This window comes from Chiroxiphia lanceolata, chromosome 4 (genome assembly GCF_009829145.1).
Source record: "Chiroxiphia lanceolata isolate bChiLan1 chromosome 4, bChiLan1.pri, whole genome shotgun sequence".
Taxonomy (NCBI): Eukaryota; Metazoa; Chordata; class Aves; order Passeriformes; family Pipridae; genus Chiroxiphia; species Chiroxiphia lanceolata.
In genome coordinates, this window is record NC_045640.1 from 27293848 (window position 1) to 27311017 (window position 17170).

At 39.4% G+C, this 17170-nt stretch overlaps 1 protein-coding gene across 5 annotated transcripts in view; it reads right to left on the reverse strand.

The window, feature by feature from the left end:
• CORIN (corin, serine peptidase) overlaps positions 1-17170 on the reverse strand; it is a 122027-nt gene that overhangs the window by 103286 nt on the left and 1571 nt on the right. For 4 of the 5 annotated variants that reach the window (XR_004356593.1, XM_032685327.1, XM_032685326.1 and 1 more), the window contains exon 2: positions 2142-2286. Coding sequence is in view for 4 of the 5 variants with exons in the window: in XM_032685327.1 (XP_032541218.1) it covers positions 2142-2286 (145 nt within the window). In the remaining variant the exon portion in view is untranslated. Of the gene's footprint in view, positions 1-2141; positions 2287-13921; positions 14389-17170 lie in introns of those variants that run through there. The other variant, XM_032685328.1, reaches the window with a different exon arrangement.

Consider the following 17170-nt stretch of genomic DNA (forward strand, 5'->3'; position numbering starts at 1 on the left):
TTTCATGTGTATATGCCTCATTTAATTAAAAAATATTACAGAAGTAAAAGAATAATTACCCACAAACTTACCACAGGAAACAAAACACTTTCTTTCAAAATATAAAAGGTCTAATTTCCTGATGAATTAATTACCAAAGTCAAATCTAAAAAAGTTCATAAGGTTCTTAAGGATAGACTGGAGTTTTCTATTTATGTTTTATGCACCAATGAAAGATATTAGAATGACAACCACAGATTTTAACTCCTTCATTTTTGGAAAAAAATGTAAAACTATAATTTCCCGTATATTAAATAATTTCTCTTAGCTGGTCAGGACTATCAACTTCTTTCATACACTGTAAGACTTCATATCAATATTAGACTGTAACAGAATTCAGTTATTATTGATCTGAAATGAATATGAAGTACTATTCTGGATATAATGTATTTTCAATAACTAAAACAGACTATATTACATACACTTTAAAGAGGTCCACAGAATTTGTTCATTTAATTCTAGTCATCAAACATATTTGCTTCTAAGCTACCAATGCATAGAAAATGAAAGCTGCTGAGAAGAATACTAAATTATAATATGTTAATTCAAAGGATGCTCCGGAAGGGAGCTTTGCCAGTTTTAGACTTGGGTTATAACACCAAGCCTTATTCTTTACCCTACAATAATTACACTGAATTAAGAGGAGATAGTCCTGATTTTTGCTACGTAAGTAGGATCAGAACAGGTCCCATTTCTCAGAGGATTTAATGCATTTTAAAGAGTGTTATGTCGATACATGCCTCAGGAGGAGACTGAGTAGAGCTGATGTAAATACACCTGCTTTTTTATCTGCTTTCTCACTAAAGAATGAAAATCTAGAGCAGAGGATATGAAGGATACAAATGGAATGCTAAACATAAGGAAAGCAAATTGAATGGCATCATATTTCCTAATTGCCAGACTTGATCTTAATCCGTTTCAGACTGTTCTTAGTTGAGAGATACAACCCAAGACTTACTTGTCAATCATAACGTTCACTAGCTTTGGAGTTTTTTTTACTTCCCTAACTTAAACTAAATGAAAATAACAGGCCCTCAATGTCTTGCTGCAAATCCTTTACAGACTGAATTGAGAAAACAGGTTTAAGTTGTCTTGACAGTGCTATTGAGATATGTTTCTTCCTGTCCTTGCTAACTGTTTGACTGTTTAACGTGTATTGAAATTGGTGTATTTAAAATCAGAAAATTGATATATATCTGTTTACTTCATACATTATCCCACTTGTTACAGGTGTGCTTCTGAAGTACTTAGGGAAGCCCAACTAGAAAATATTCTCATTAACAAAATAAAAAAGGCAAAAAGCCCAACACCCCTCAGCACTGAAAGCAGATTATTTTTTTACTTTTTTTTCCTCTATAAAAGCAATGCTTTAACTTAGTATTACTGTATTTTTCATGCTGTAGTTGAAGCAATTTAATGATATGTCAGCCTTCTCTAAAGGTAATGAAAGGAAGATTTTTAAAAAAATTTTGGTAATAAATTAGCACCTTTTAATTGTGTAACAGACACAGAATTACGTAACAGACTAAGCCATTATGAAATCTAATATACCTGGAACCAGTTTCCACAAAACATGCTTGGGGTTCTGCATTAATACGTATTCCATATTTAGAAGAAATGAACATAGTTTTCCTTAGCAAAACAGTAATATTTTGTAGAATAGATTCAGAAAGATTTGTGGCTATTTATAAATTAAATTTCACTTGAAAATAAGAATCAGATTTGCATACAAGCATATGACATAAAGGGATAAATATTCAATTGCAATGACAGTGATCTAAAGTTCTAACATAAATATCTTTTTGTACTTGTAAAATGACTTCTGAAAACTATCTACGTGCTACGTGCTTCTCAAAAGAAAATGCTACCTTGAGAAAATCAGAGATGGTTTCCTCATTGGTACTTTAAATACGTTTTAAATATATAAATCTAAATAGTGTATTTATTTCTCTGCAACAAGTAATCATTAGGTAGATTAATTGGTTAGGCAGATGTGCTAAGATACATGTTTAATGTCCACAGTTATATTAGCGCTTGAGAATGTGGTCTTAGTTCTAGTCTCCTTAATTTAAAAAGTGCCAATTTACTCCATTAGCACTCACCTACAAAGGTAAGCAGAATCACCAGCAAAAGGATGAGGGCACAGATGCAAGGAATCAGTATTAGGAGCAAAAGTCGAAGGAACTTGGCCGAAGCCAGTTTCTGAGAGCAACCATCCCCCATATTATCCTCATCTGTTCCTAAGACCTGAAAAACAAAAAAGCAACTTTATCATTATGGTGACAATTAGTAACTCCAATGTTTTCAATAGCAGTCCTCCCTCCCTATTACACAGAACAGCTACATGATTTAAACATATGCTATAAATGGCTTATAGGTTCTTAATGACAAGTTGTAAGTAAACTTTCTATCTGGCAGACAGCCTAGTGTAATCCGTATAATTTAGTTAACTTTACCCAATATCCACAGACTTACAGCTTCGTTGAAATTCCTAAGCATTTCTGATGAATTGGAAGTTGGATAGGCATTTCATTTGAAACAAATGGAAAATACATAATAAATTTAAGCAATAAAGCTAAATACAGTTTTATTTACAATTAAAAATAACCCATTACTAATTATTCAAGAGCTCCAGGTTCTAAAGTTTCTCTTATTAAGGAATTAAATAACTATTATAATCTTTGTTTTAAGTGACAACAGAAGTGTTAAGGACCATTCCACTTATTATGCACAATAATACTGTCTAATTTTTTTAATACTTTACAAAATTATAACTTATTACAGTATTCTGTAGAGTTTGCAGCTCATATTTTCTGTTCTATGAATGCAACAAAGAAGAATGAAGAAAAATGGTTTTCTGAATTCAACTGATCCGCACAAAGTACAAAAATTCAAACCTTTGCAAAAGCCTAAACATGTATTTTATATTTTTTTTTTTTAAACCTAGCTCCATTAAGACTATGATCTCATATACTGGAGAAATGTCATACTTTTTAAACAGAAACAAAAACAAAATTCCAAGTTAATATTTAATAGCAAGATTGAAGCTGTTATGAGGTCGATACATTTTTATTTGAAATTGACTAAAAAATAAAATTTTCCCTGTGATAAGGTGAATCTAGGTGATAGGATTATTAATTCCAGACAATGCCTTCCCGAAGGATGACTAATAGTTTATCCTCTTTGTCAGGAAGATCAATCACATCAAAGTTGATGGTGACAGGAACCAAGTGTAAATGTATCCATTACCCTGACAGCTTCTCCCCAAAGAATCTCAAGAGACTGAAGTCTACAACATGCATAGTATTAGTCTTGTAAATGCCAGTCTCTGTGTGTTATCTGGCTCTGCCTTGCGTGCCTTTCTGTAAAGAGCAAGCTGTCAGACTGACTGGCACAAATGGAAGTTGAACTATATCTTAATTCAGCAGAATATCATAACCACACGAACATAGACTCCTCGTGAAGCAGAGCACCCTATCCATTGAAATGATATTCTGTAAGAAAGAACCCATTTCTGCTGGAGCAGACAACAAGGAGCAGGACCATCGTTACACAGTCCAGCGATTAGGGCACGTGGGAGCTGATTGTTAGTTTCTTTAAGACAAACAAATATAAGATCCAGCTCATTTTCCTAAAGGAATGACTCCCAGCTGGACTGCAACCACCACTCTCAACCGGACTGCAACCAGCACCCTCACCAACAGGTCTTCCTTTCCTTTTACTTTGGACTCAGGGGGACCACGTGGGGTTCAGCATGGGGGCCAATGAACACCATTCTGTTCATGCCCCAGGGTACTGGGTTATACATCTGGGTTTTGTGGGTTAAAACTAATTGTTTGTCCATATAATTGTATTTATTGTATTATTTTTATTAAATTGTAACTCTGATTTATAATCTCTTTTGAGTTGGGTTCATTTCTCCTGTCGGTTTATCTTCAAACCAGCACAAACAGCAAAGCAAATATTTACAGGCAACTGAACAGCATGCTGTATTTTTCCCTTCTACAGGAAAAGACCTCAAGAAAAACACTAAACCTATTTAAAATCATCACCAGCGACTTGGCAAGCACAAGCTTAGTTTTTCCAGTTTTCCAGTTTTGCCAATATTCCATCACTTGAACAGATACATTAGTTTTTTCTATCAATTTCTGTGATGAACATGAAAATAAAACTGGAGATGGTGCTATTGGTTCCTACACCTTCAATGAGAGTTTAAGAAACATAAATGCATTAATTATACCTACTTTTTATATATTCCCCGATAGTGTTTCTTTTCCTCTTGCCAATAAACAAATATATGCACCAGTTTAAAGAGCTCTAGTATGACAACGGTATCTGCACAAACTTCAGACACGCTCTGTTCTCTCAGTTCTAATAAACAATGGAATAGAGGCACAAATAATGGATAAAGGCATAAATAATGGAATCTTCAGAGAAAAATGGGCTGTAGAAGGAAGCAGAAGTGCAACATTCTTATTCCCTTAGCCCACTTCAAGCTTCTACATTAGTCGCACAGATAAGAAACCAGTCTCCCTCAACTCTCTCTGTAGTTTCTCTGATTCATTCTCTAAGTCTGTAAGACTGAGGTGCTGGGTAGATACACATTTATCTCCCTTTCCAAGGGAAGGACAAGAAGATCTAGAATTAGAATCCTTGTGGGCCCACTGAAAGAAATCAACCCTAAATGCTGGAGATTATAGCATAAAATAGATTTAGCACAGCACTGGACCAAAACATACTCTCCATACTTGAAGAACACTGGTGCAAGTTCTCTTTCTACTACTGTTGTTAGAAAACTTGATTTAAGAAATATTTTTCTGAATTTAATATTGTGTATACTATTTAGGAAATGTCAGTGTTTCATTTTTAAGGTAACAGGTCATTTGCTTTTAATACAATCATGTTTTGTATTAAACAAGAATATCGTCAGAAGAGAGAATGCTTAAAACCATAATTTCTTCTGACAGCTAAAAAGTTCTGACCCTAATGAAATTACAATAACCACTCCTTAACTGAGTGCCACAGTTTATTTTCTGAGACTACAGAGGCAGAAAAAAATAAGAGATGGAAAAAGTGCGTAGTCCCATCTGACTACAAAAATACAAAAAATTAATTGGACCAAAATTCACAGCTTATTTTCTGCAAGATGTGGGGAGAATTTGATCTCATGGCTGTCATTTCAATAACATGCCTGTCATATTAAAGCAGAGAAATGACAGATTACGTTAAGATTTATGGGTAAAAAGCCTGTGGTAGCATGCAATTTTCCTTTTAGACACATAAAGTATCTAAGTTACTAGTCTATAAAACAGCCTGAATCATGGTATAAGCACTTGACAAAAATATCTCCTGCTGTTGTCACCAGAAACCTAACAGATGTTCTCCCAGTAAAGAAATATAATTAGGGCTAACTGCCTACTGTCAGTATCTTCTGTGCATGATGGGTCTACACACAGAAATGTAGAAGACAACTGTTGTATCAGAAGCATTAAAATATCTCGAGCAAGCCTTACCAAAGTACTACATAGGGTTTATACCAGAAAGAAGTGGAAAGAAGACAAGTACAACCATGAAATGCAGACAGAATGTCATTAGGTGGCAGTAAACAGATGGCTTTGTAGAAGTCCTCATAACGCCACTGAGGAATCTGCTGCCCAGCCAAGCAATAGTTCGTGTATGGAAAATATGTTAGATTATGAAAACTATCTGCAGTTCTTTCCATATCTTTGATATTGTTCCCCTTCTAATATTGAAGCAGTACTCAGTTGTCAGCTCCTGTGATTTTATCAGCTCTCATGATACTGGTCTTAAAGCTCTAGATACTGGATTCACATGACCATACCAGCCATTACAGCTTTCCCTTCCCCATTAAGGGAAGATGGCTCCCACTTCTTACGGCTACAGTGTAGCCATAAACGCCATAAACTGAGCGTGTGAAGTGTCAATGTTTAAGCACAAAACAGCATATATATATCATCATCATCATCATGGCTGGGCTTCGCCAACAAAGATTTGGGGAAGGCTCTACCCACGTTTGTTACAAGTGTGTTGGTGGCTAAAGAGGCCAATATGAGACAGGCACGTCTGGTTGCAAAAGGCACAGCAGAAAGACTCCTTAGGTGGTATATTCTGCAAGGCACGATTCTTTCTGCGTTGTCTTTTCTCCTCAAGAGTGACCCTGTGTGCTTTCTCAAAAGCATCAGCAGCGTTATAGAGATAGATAGATAGATATAGATAGACGGATAGATATAAATTTAACCATACTCATTGTTACAGCTTTTTTTGATGGACTCATAATATTCAAATGCCTGGGAACAAGTAACAGAAGCCGCAAATGGTCTACATTTTTTATCAGTTCTGTCCTGTTCACATGAATATTATGAGTCAACAACACATCTCTGATTACTTTATAGTCAAGAAATATAACACCATACTCTAAGTCACTATAACAAATAGAAAGTGTAAGGTAAATCCTCCAAATGTACGAAGTCACATGCTAAAAACAGAAACAGGCAAAAAGTTGCATAATCTTTCGTTTTCAGTGCTACAGGAATCAGAGAGCCAAACTGAAATGGACCCTAAAGAATGAATGTTAAGACAGCAAAAGAAACTAGATACTAAGCAGCTTTTGTCTGCAAATACAAAGAGTACTCAAATTCCAGTGTACACAAATTTAAAAAAGGAAGTGTCCTATTTATTCTGAAAGTAAATAGTGCCATACAGAGGAAAAAAACTTTTCGTGCAGCAAAGAACAAAACCAAAACAAAACCTTCACATACAGTAAGGCAGAAAAATAAAACAACCCAAACAACCCTCTTCATACAGCAAGGCAGCAAATACGAGGATGTTATCACATGAATTGTTATTTGCACAATGGAATGCACTACTTTTCCCGATAGTCCAAGTAATTCCTTGTAATTTCTCCCAGGAAATTCCATATCCTCAGACAAATTAAAAATTTCTGAACTAATTAATTCAAAGTTAATTTTGATTATCAGACATCCTTTCCCTTTCATGAAATTAACCAATCTGAAATACACAGTATCCAAGTAAGGGAGATGTCATATAAAACTGGCCACATCATTCCAGAAGAAATATTTGGCTGGTCCTAGATGCCCTGTCCAGCAGGATTCCTTTGCTGAAGTAGAAACCTGAAAGACATTTAACCTTCCTGACATACATTTTCACTTAAAGTAATGAAAGTGTAACTGTATCAGTGATGTTTCTTCTCTGTTAAAGAAGGTAAATAAGGTGATTTTTTTTTGCCTTTCAGACTACCATAATGACCCACTGACCACTTCTGTTCAGGTGACTTTTCAAGCTGTTATTAATCCAATTTGAGACACAGTGCTGTGAAAATGCAAACCAGGCATCACCAAAAGTGATGACATTCAGACTAATGAATACTGATGTGGTATTCTTCTCTGTTGCACAAATTTGGGATTCTTGACTCCTGACAATTTCAGCAGCTTGGTGAGCCACGGAGACAACTCTGGGACTGGGAAATTGTGGAGATAGGCAGGAGAAGCTCAGAAAAGACAAGGTGACATTCAGGTATGTGACACCCAGCTCTGTGACAACTGTTCTGATGCCGCTCCAGCTTCAGTTTGTGATAGAGCCAGGGGTAAGTTTGCTGAGACAAAACCCAAACACACCTATGGTGTTCCAGTTATCGATGTGTTTGAGAGCCTTCACTGCCACTTTCCAAGCTATGTCTCCTTCAGCGAGTGCTTACAGTGCTGTCCAGTGTGACTGCAGATACCTCAGACATAACCTACCTTCACTTCAAATTTTGTAGCTGAGGTACAACCAGCTATCAGAGCCACTGACACACTGAGTTCCAAATCTGTTTTTGTCCAGGATGACAGATTCATTTCTCAGTGGTGTTACCAGCATCCAAGTTACTATCTTACAGGGTATGCTCAATTTAAGAGAGCTTGCTTCTGCTGCAACTTCTCTTTCATAATTCATTCTTCCCTTTCTGAAGGCTTGAGGGAGGTGGAAATAAGCTGATCACTGAGACACAGGCACTACAGCCAGGAGATCTGATGTTCTGAGGAGTTTATTCTCATTCCATCTAGTTCTTTTGGGAAAGACTCCACTGTTCTATCCTGGCAATGTGGTGGATTACAAAGGCACTTTCAAAACATCTATTTGATATCAAAATAAATAGAAATAAATAATGTAATACTTAGTCTCCATGAAGATATTTTATTTAGAAATCAGAAAGTTATTGACAAGAAAACTGTTGACCCTGATCCTCCATTACAGGTGATCAATGCTTAACATTTCATGTAAAAGGGTGCAAGTGGACAAAAAAGAATCTTCTTGGATTCCATGTGTCAAGAACATGACACTACTAACTGCTCTCCATCTCATTATAAATGAGAATTAGACACTCCATTAGCCAACATATATGGTCAGCACTGACCACTTTTCAAAATTTTAATTAGAAGAGAGGGAAAAAAGGATATTTATCACTACTAGAGAACAGCAGTATCACTCTTCAACACCAGTATGTTTTAATCTCTTCTTTTTTAAAAAGAAGTGTTGCTTAAAAATGATTCTGCTTTGGCATAATTGATGACGGTTTACATATATTGTATATATTTACAATTATTTATAATTTCACTGATGCAAACTTGTGACTACTATGGAGATGCTTCCCACATTCACAATGGAACTTTGTTGAATTTTCAAGAATGTTCAGATTAGGAAATCGTACAGCCGATGGCAAACTTACAATTCTAAGCTGTCTCTTCTTCATCACTCAGAGCTGGTGGCAAAGATGTGTGATGTTGCCATGCCTCTTAATATGAGCAACATTCAGTAAACATATGGAAGATATCAAATATTTTTCAAAAACTGAAGTGTGTATGGAAGGCATTCATTTTAAGAACTAGACACTGGTTAGCATTATCTTATATTTCTCAATGCCAGAACATGAACACCCATTCAGCCCACTTTAGCAGGCAGTGGGAAAGTATTTTGGGGAAAGTAATCTTTAATTAATGCAGAATTTAGGCTTTAGGGGTTATTAGTTTTCTTTAAGTTGCTAAGGCTTGCGAAAACTACTCATAGAAGTTTCCACAGTGCCATGCTGTTTTACTGAACACACCCAGACACTAATGCTTTCCTGACTACCCAGATGTTCATTGCATTGAGGTTTGCTAAGCACGCTGAACAGCGGTGGCAAGCCTCTGGTTACACATTGCTGAGAACTACAACCCAGCAGGCAGGGAGTAACACAGTACTCACTTCAGGTTCCTGTTTTGCCTGGAATTCAGTGAGCAGATGTCTGGAGAAGAGCCATTAGCACCGGAAAGCAAAATTGAAAACCATAAAAAAAACCTTAAAAAAAAAAATCCTAGTGGCCTAATTTGTGACAATAAAAAAATTTTGAAAAAAACCCAAACATTTTGAGGGGGTGGAGGCATACAGTCAGAGGAAAACTTCCTCTTAAAAGCAGCTTTCAAGCCTGGAAAACTAGAAGGAACAAAAAGAAATCCTGCCTGTCAGGCAGGCTCCCATTCAGTGTATCAATCACCCACCTCTTGTGTAGAAATCCCATCAGAATCCCCCTCCCACACAAAGCAATTAGACCTCATAATTGGACATAACCTTTTTTCCCATTACTGCCCGATCAGTAGACTTAGCCTTCGGAACTTGAAGGTGATCACTACATTATGTATGTGCCATGTGTATTGCTGATTATACAACTGTGCAACTTATTTAAAACCAAAAGTTTTCAATTACATGAATTGGATGCTAAACTAGAATACAAGCTAAAAAAGGCATGAATTTTCTTAGAAGCATTTGTCTCCTTATGTTTCAAGCATTTCTTATTAATTTTTCACTAAAATGTATAATTATTCTTACACTATAAACATCTGCTAAGAAAAATTAAAAATTATTATTTGAATGTGTAATGTTAACTTTACTGACTTTTTTCTGAACTAACCCTTGGACCGGGGATAAGACCAGCAGCAATATTAATCAAAGGAAAGAACATGATGAAGCGTAAAAGCAAAGTTTTATCTGTTCAGCATAGCTGGATTTTTATTTGGTGTCCCAAAGACAAAAATGGACTTACACAATGTCTCAAAGGTTGATAACCTACTACCTATGAAATTTAGAGGTGACTCATTCATTTTTCAATAGAATATCACTTTGTTCAGAAACATATCATCTTTGAATATTTTGCTTCAGTAGAAGAAAATACAGAAAGAGGAGGATATTTTTTGAAACTACCAGAACATCTTGACAGAAATAACTGGAGAGGTGACTAGAGATTAAACATATTCATTATTGTTGAAAATATGAAAAAAGGAGCTGATACAGAAAACTCAAGATTAAGTGGGTTAACAAGGCACTTACATTGGTGTACACACTGGACTATGACTTTGATGTAGTACTAAAATTTTATGGATCACATAAGGATTTATGGAATAAAAACTTCCAAGTCACTGAAACAATAACAATCTGGTGAATTATTTTGTCAAATAAGAAAAATCCTACTGTATTTATGGCTAGGAATATTCAATTTGTCATCCCTAGAACAGATGCCAGGTTTCCTCCCATTTACATTTTCGTTGGAAATCTCCAAGAGTCACAGAATACTCCTATCGATGATGAGAAAAAAGTGAATGGAAACCATCTGGGTTCTTAGCCCTTCCAGACCACCATCAACACTCTTTCATATCTCTGATTTTATAGGGAAAAAGAATTGTTAACAACTTTTAAACACATTCAGTCCTCATTTCAGACTTCCTTTCCATCCTTGTCTACATGCACTACAAATTATTTAAACTTACTCCCTTAAAATGGCTGATCAGGGACAAACCAAAGCTTATAAAAGGCACTTATTAGTTAATTCTTTTGTTACACAGTTGCTACAAACGAAAAAACAAGGTGAGAGAAAATAAAAATAAAAAAAAAAAAACAACACACAAACAAAAGAAAGATAGCTACTTACTCTACAGTTCCTGACATTCTTTCAGATATATTATCTATTTGGACCATATTTGCAGATGCAGAAAACTAACATCTTTTAAACAATAAACTGTCCCTCAATACTATGTCCTGGCAAAAATGCACAAGCTGCTAAGGCAAGGTGGCCTCAGCTGTCTGTGTTTCTTCCTGGTAATGCAAAAAGGTAGGAAGCTGGAGAAAGTCTGAGCACTGCAGTATGTGCTGTTTCTATAATCTCCAGGTCCCACTAGTTTCAGGACAACTTTAACACAGGCCAAAATAATCCATACAGAAGAAGATGTGACATGAGAATCAGGAGCAATAGAAGAAATCTCCATGTCATACCACTTGCCCATGAAGTCCGGAGCAGACACAACTGTGTTTTACGGTTATATGCTGTATTATTACATTAATGCAGAGCTGCAGGTCTGAGAGACGTGCGATGAAAAATTCCTCAGTGCTACTGGTGTTTTTATTCCCAAGAGAATGACCTGACTACTTTCTGAAATCTAATGAGATGAACAATGCAAGGAGCATGTAAGTGATTTCTTACTGCTTCATTCAGAGGCAGTAAGGGGGAAAAAATGAGTGTCTCTTTCCTTAGTAAATGCTTCCCAAGTCTATGACGTTCTCAAGCAACTCACAGTAATACTGGAATGACAGTATAGGCTATTTTGAAACGAGTTCTTTTAGGTGACAAACAGTAATAGGAATTGCTCTGGGCAATTACTACTACTGCTAAATCATTGTTAAGTCAGATCTCTCTAGCATCAAACAAATCAGTCATGGAAGATTCTAGCACATCAGTATTTAAAACACTAGGTTCTGTATATGGCAGAACTGAGTGTTACAGGTTTTAGGAAGAGAAGAAGGGAAAGACAGACTTTGACAAGTCTGGGACCAGTCGGTCCCGAAGCACAAGCACCATCTGCTGAGATCACATTGGGATCTATCTGAACTACAACACATGAATTGGAGTAGATGCAATCTGATGGGGTCCCAAAAAAGGAAACTCTACCTTCATTTCCTTTCCCTTAAGGAAGGTGAGGATGAATTAAATGTTCAATATAGAAAACATACCTTTTGCAAGAAAAAGTGAGCCTTGGAATTCAGGAAGAGTAGTAGCTTACTGGAGCACCTGCCATGATGCAACTTGACAGTCTTTTTTCCCCCAGATTTACAGGAGTTGTGCCCCAGGGTCAGGGCTTGAACCATCACAGCATAAACTTCATCATTCCAAAGGACATCTGTCAGTATCTGATTTTCAGCCTCTTTTCACTTTCTATAGGGCAAAGTGCTGAAAAACTACATTTTGCTGGCAACAACACTAATAAAAACAGAGAATTGTAAGCTGTGTGGCACCCAAAGAAGCAGATGTTGCAGGCTTTCCACTCTAATGACAGAGGTGATGAAAAGGAACTGAAGGATCACAGAATCACATAATCTACCAAGTTGGAAGGCACCCATCAGGATCATCAAGTCCAAATCCTGGCCCTGCACAGGACCATCCCCAAGAGTCATACCATGTGCCCCAGAGTATCATCCAAATGCTTCTTGAATTCTGTCAGGATTGGTGTTGTGACCACTTCCCTGGGAAGCCTGTTCCAGCACTCAACCGCCTTATGGGCAAAGAGCTTTTTTCTAATATCCAACTTAAACCTCCCCTGACACAACTTCAGGCCATTCCTTCGGGTCCTGTCACTGGTCACCACAGAGAAGAGATTAGCATCTGTCCCTCCTCTTCCCCTCATGAGGATGTTGAAGACCACAATGAGGTTTCCTCTCAGTCTCCTCCAGGCTGAACAAACCAAGTGACCTCAGCTACTCCTCATACAGCTTCTCCTCAAGGTCCTTCACCATCTTCATTGCCCTCCTTTGGACACTCTCTAGTAGCTTAATATCTTTCTTACATTGTGGTGCACAAAACTGCACACAATATTCAGTTCATCCCTTCATGATTTGGGAATAGGGGAAGCGGGATAGGGTGCTCCATGGTAGAGCAAATATTCCCAAAAGGACTGCAGCCCATGGAGGATCCACACCAAAGCAGAGGATGAGTGAGAAGAAAGGAGCAGTAGAGAAGAATCACAGTCCTTCCCTGCACTGCTTATTGCCTCACTGAAGGGACTGAGTGCCACCTGTGGTGAAAACAAGGGGAGAGGAGTCCGGAGTGAAGCTGAGCCTAGAAAGATGGGAGGAGGGGTGTTTTCCTGAAGTGTTTTAATGCTTGCTTCTTCTTTTGTTGTTGTTTCATAATACCTGAATCAGTAATTAAATATTAATCAGTAATAAACTAATTTACTCCGTCAAAGTCTGTTTTGTCCATGATGGTAATCAGGAAGCAATCTCCCAGCCTTTATCTTGATCCACGAGCTTCTCATTCTCATTCTTCTTATTTTCTCCCCCATCCACAGGATGGGGGGGGGGTGGGTGTGAGAGAGTAGATGTGCAGTGCTGAGGCCATCCCACCCCCACAGTAGGTTGTGCTCCAGCAGGCACTGAGGGCCAAGAACTGTGACATGGATGCATCTGAAGGAGAAGGCATAGCAGCAGTCAGACAGCACTTTCTGTCTTTAACCTCCAGATATTCAGATTTCACAGGTAAAACAACCAGAAATAACAGCATAATGCACAAATTAATTGCAAGCATTGCTTTAAATTATAATGGCTTCTAATTTATACATCCAAGGAGACCCTATCCCTCCAGGGGAACAGTTGTCTGCACAAGGTAGGCAAGGACAGAATCTAATTCAGACTTCAGAAATAGTGACATTCTTATCTCTTTTTGAAAAGACAAGCTCTTGCTTGACAGTCGTCTCATTATTATTTTTACATTTAGGATATTAAACCATTATCCCCATTTCTTTCATGTTTGCTGATTAGAAAGACAAGCCGAAACTTAAAATGCTACCTGGAAGGGAACTATCTGTTCCACGGCAGAAACGAAACTTCCATCTGACATCGAGAAAAGCATTCTCACCACTGGGGCGCAAAAGCGCACATGGATCTGGGAGCGGGGGGAGCGCTCAGCGCTGACAGGACCCAGGAGCGCCAGGGGGGCGGCGAGGGCCGGGGCGGCACCGGGAGCCGCCGGGACCTGCCGGCGGGGCTCCCCGGCCGCTCTATTTTTACTACGGCATGTTTTGCATTCAGACTTTCCAGTGCAGGCGGCCAGGGTCAGGGGATCCGCTCTGCCGGGGGAATCTGACAGGTCAGCCCAGCCAGAGTTATTTATAGAGGGCGGAGGACTGAGAGAAGGGATGCGATCGGCATCGTATTCTTCTGCCGCGGGGCTGCGGACTGGGAGAGGCCCCCGCGAAGCAGCCCCCCCTCGCCCCTCAGCAGAGCCGGGCAAGGCGGGTGTGTGAGGCGGGGAAGCCCCAGAGCTGCCCGGGCTGACCCGCGCCCCCGCCCGCCCCTCACGGCCGGGAGAGGGGCCGTGCCTGGACACGGGCGCTGCCACGAGAGCCAAGGAGGTGAGCCACCCCGACAAGGCCCAGGCGCTCCTCCTTTCCTTTCTTCCCCACATTTTTCCTCATGCAGCCTCTCGGGAAGTGAGGATCCACCTCACACACCTAGTAACATCCCCAGTTAGGGATCCCAGCACTTGCTGGGTGGCTCTTACGCCTTGCCACTCAGACTGAGGCTCAGTACAGTTCTGGATGAGACTGTGGAGGGCCACTAGAATTAAAAATTCAGAGCCAATGAGAGTAGTCAGGCTGGAGCAGACTGGATACTGTCTTCAGAGGCAGTTCTGTGCCTGAAGACCTTTACAACGAGCTTTCCTTGTCCTTCTGTGACAATCCGTCACTTCACAAGGGGTTATTATCCACCTTTCTCTCCTGCGGTTGGAGAACCATATGTACCCAGCTTGCCACTTCTATGGTTCATTTCTTTTCTATAGGGAAAGAAACTGGAACAGACTACAAACATGAAAATTTCAAACTGTAATCAGACTGTCCTTCTCAAGCCCTGCTGCTTACTTAGCTGCTTCATCCTGAAGGCATTTAAAAATCAGGAAGGGGTCTGACAGCCACATTTGGACGGGCCCAGGCTGCATGTGCAAGTCTAAAACTGCTCTGCTACAAGTGGCCCGACATCCACCCCTGCCAAACCCTGGCTGGCATTCAGAAATAAGACATTCATCTGGCCTTGTAAGCACTTGCTGAGGATACCTGACACGCTGACAGGATTCAAACTCTTCCCACACAATGTAGCCATAGCCACCATCTTTTAAAACCTGACCAGACCCGAACAGGAGTGCCACTGCATGTAACTGCCTAACAGCAAGTGATCTTCAGCCTGAAAGTAGATACCTGGTATCCAGGGCCTCCTGGTCCAGGTGGGGGCAAAGCCACAGTTCCCACCTCTTAAAGAAGCATCTATAGTGCTTGTATTATGCCTACTGGACTGGAATGACCTCAGTTTGCTGGGCCTCAGCACGGCAAACACGGAGCTCAAGCAGCCACTGAGACACACTGATTGAAGCACTGTCTTCCTGCTTGTGTCTGAAGAGTATGTTCAGAGTTCGGTATTTGTTGGTTGGAGTAGTTGAGTAGTGGTGAGAGCAAGAGCCGCTTGGCTTCTTTGCCCAGTATAATTATTCTAACATTCCCTTGCCTATTCCATCTTCTCTAGGAAGGACTGTTCTCCTCCACACAAATGAGATTTCTGCCTAGGTGCTTATCCACCTCAGCCTCTGCACTCGCTCCTTGTATGGCCACACAAGTAATGACAAGAAATTATGTGTCTGGCAATACATGGACTTAGTATAATGGCAGAGCAGTAACAGTAATGTTCCTCAAGGGAGCTGAGTGCTAAGACCTAAATATGTATATAAGCTTAGCAGAAAAAAAAAAGGCAACACAAAAGCAACTCCTGCATTCAAGTAAGCCTGCATTTTTAAATAATTATTGGCACTACGAACAGTCTTGGCTTTCATTTGTATCTGCAGACATCATCTAATACATAACTAATAGTCAACCAATGATACAGATACATTAGACTGCCCTGTGTGCATTGCACATTTTATAGAACACCTCCAATCATGACACATTTCAAACAGTACTTCTGATTCACTGAACACTCAAATTATCTACAGACTGTCAAGTGCCAGCAAAGACTTCTGGAGAAGAAGTGAAAGTTTTGTTCAGTATTTTATAGTTACAGCTCCAAAAGACTTAGGAAAAACAGTATTTTGTCCTGATGGTCCCATGAGACACTAAGTGCACAAGCAGACTACCTTAATCTGGGCAAGCAAGCTGGGCTGCCTGGCTCACCACCACGAGAGGCTTCTCAGGAAAATAAGTGCTGGTAGCTTCCTTGAAAATGCATGCTAAATGAGGATTACATGCACGGTGAAGGGGCCGGGCTTCCCCACAGCCAGAATCTGGGAGAACCCATCTGCCTGTTGGGGTACTCCATAAACAGAGGAGACAAGAAAAGTCACAGGCATTCGCTATCTAAAGGAGGCTTGAACATTGTTTAGGATTTCTCTGTTCACCTGGAGGAGCCCCCAGCTTCCTAAAGAACCTCGATGTCCAAGATGCTCTGGAGATGTCACCAGCTTTTACAGAGACACAGAAGCAGAATGGTTCTCTAATTCCCTGTATTACTACAGTTCCTTGGATTATAATTGCTTGGATTATCTCAGTGACACTAATTCATAGCTGTCTGTGTCACAATACCCGAGAAGCTTATAACAGAGATCTCCAACTAGGGCATTCATTATAAAAACAAACTAAAAGTTTAATCCTGCTGAGTGGTCCATCTTTTAGGAACACAGGGAGTGTGTAAGTGGCCATATGGAAAAATCCACTACCATATTTTTACTGCTGAAAGCTAAAACTTCCCAAGAGACCCCGTGAATGCACTAAAAGCTCTAGATATTTGATTTCACTTAAGAGTTTCACCATCTCAGCCAGACTTCTAATAATTTAAAATAAAGGTTAATTAATTAATCGCCTGCCATGAAATGCGTCCAAAGATTCTGCATTTTAAATCAAGTGGAGTAACGATACTACCAAAGCATACTGCCGTATTTACAAACTTGTAAAACCAGCTGCAGCGCCTTTTCGATCGCGCACGATCGCTGTGACAGCACAGAAGGCTCCGACGCACTCCCCGCAAATGCCACGCATCAGGCTGAGCACTCCTTGTG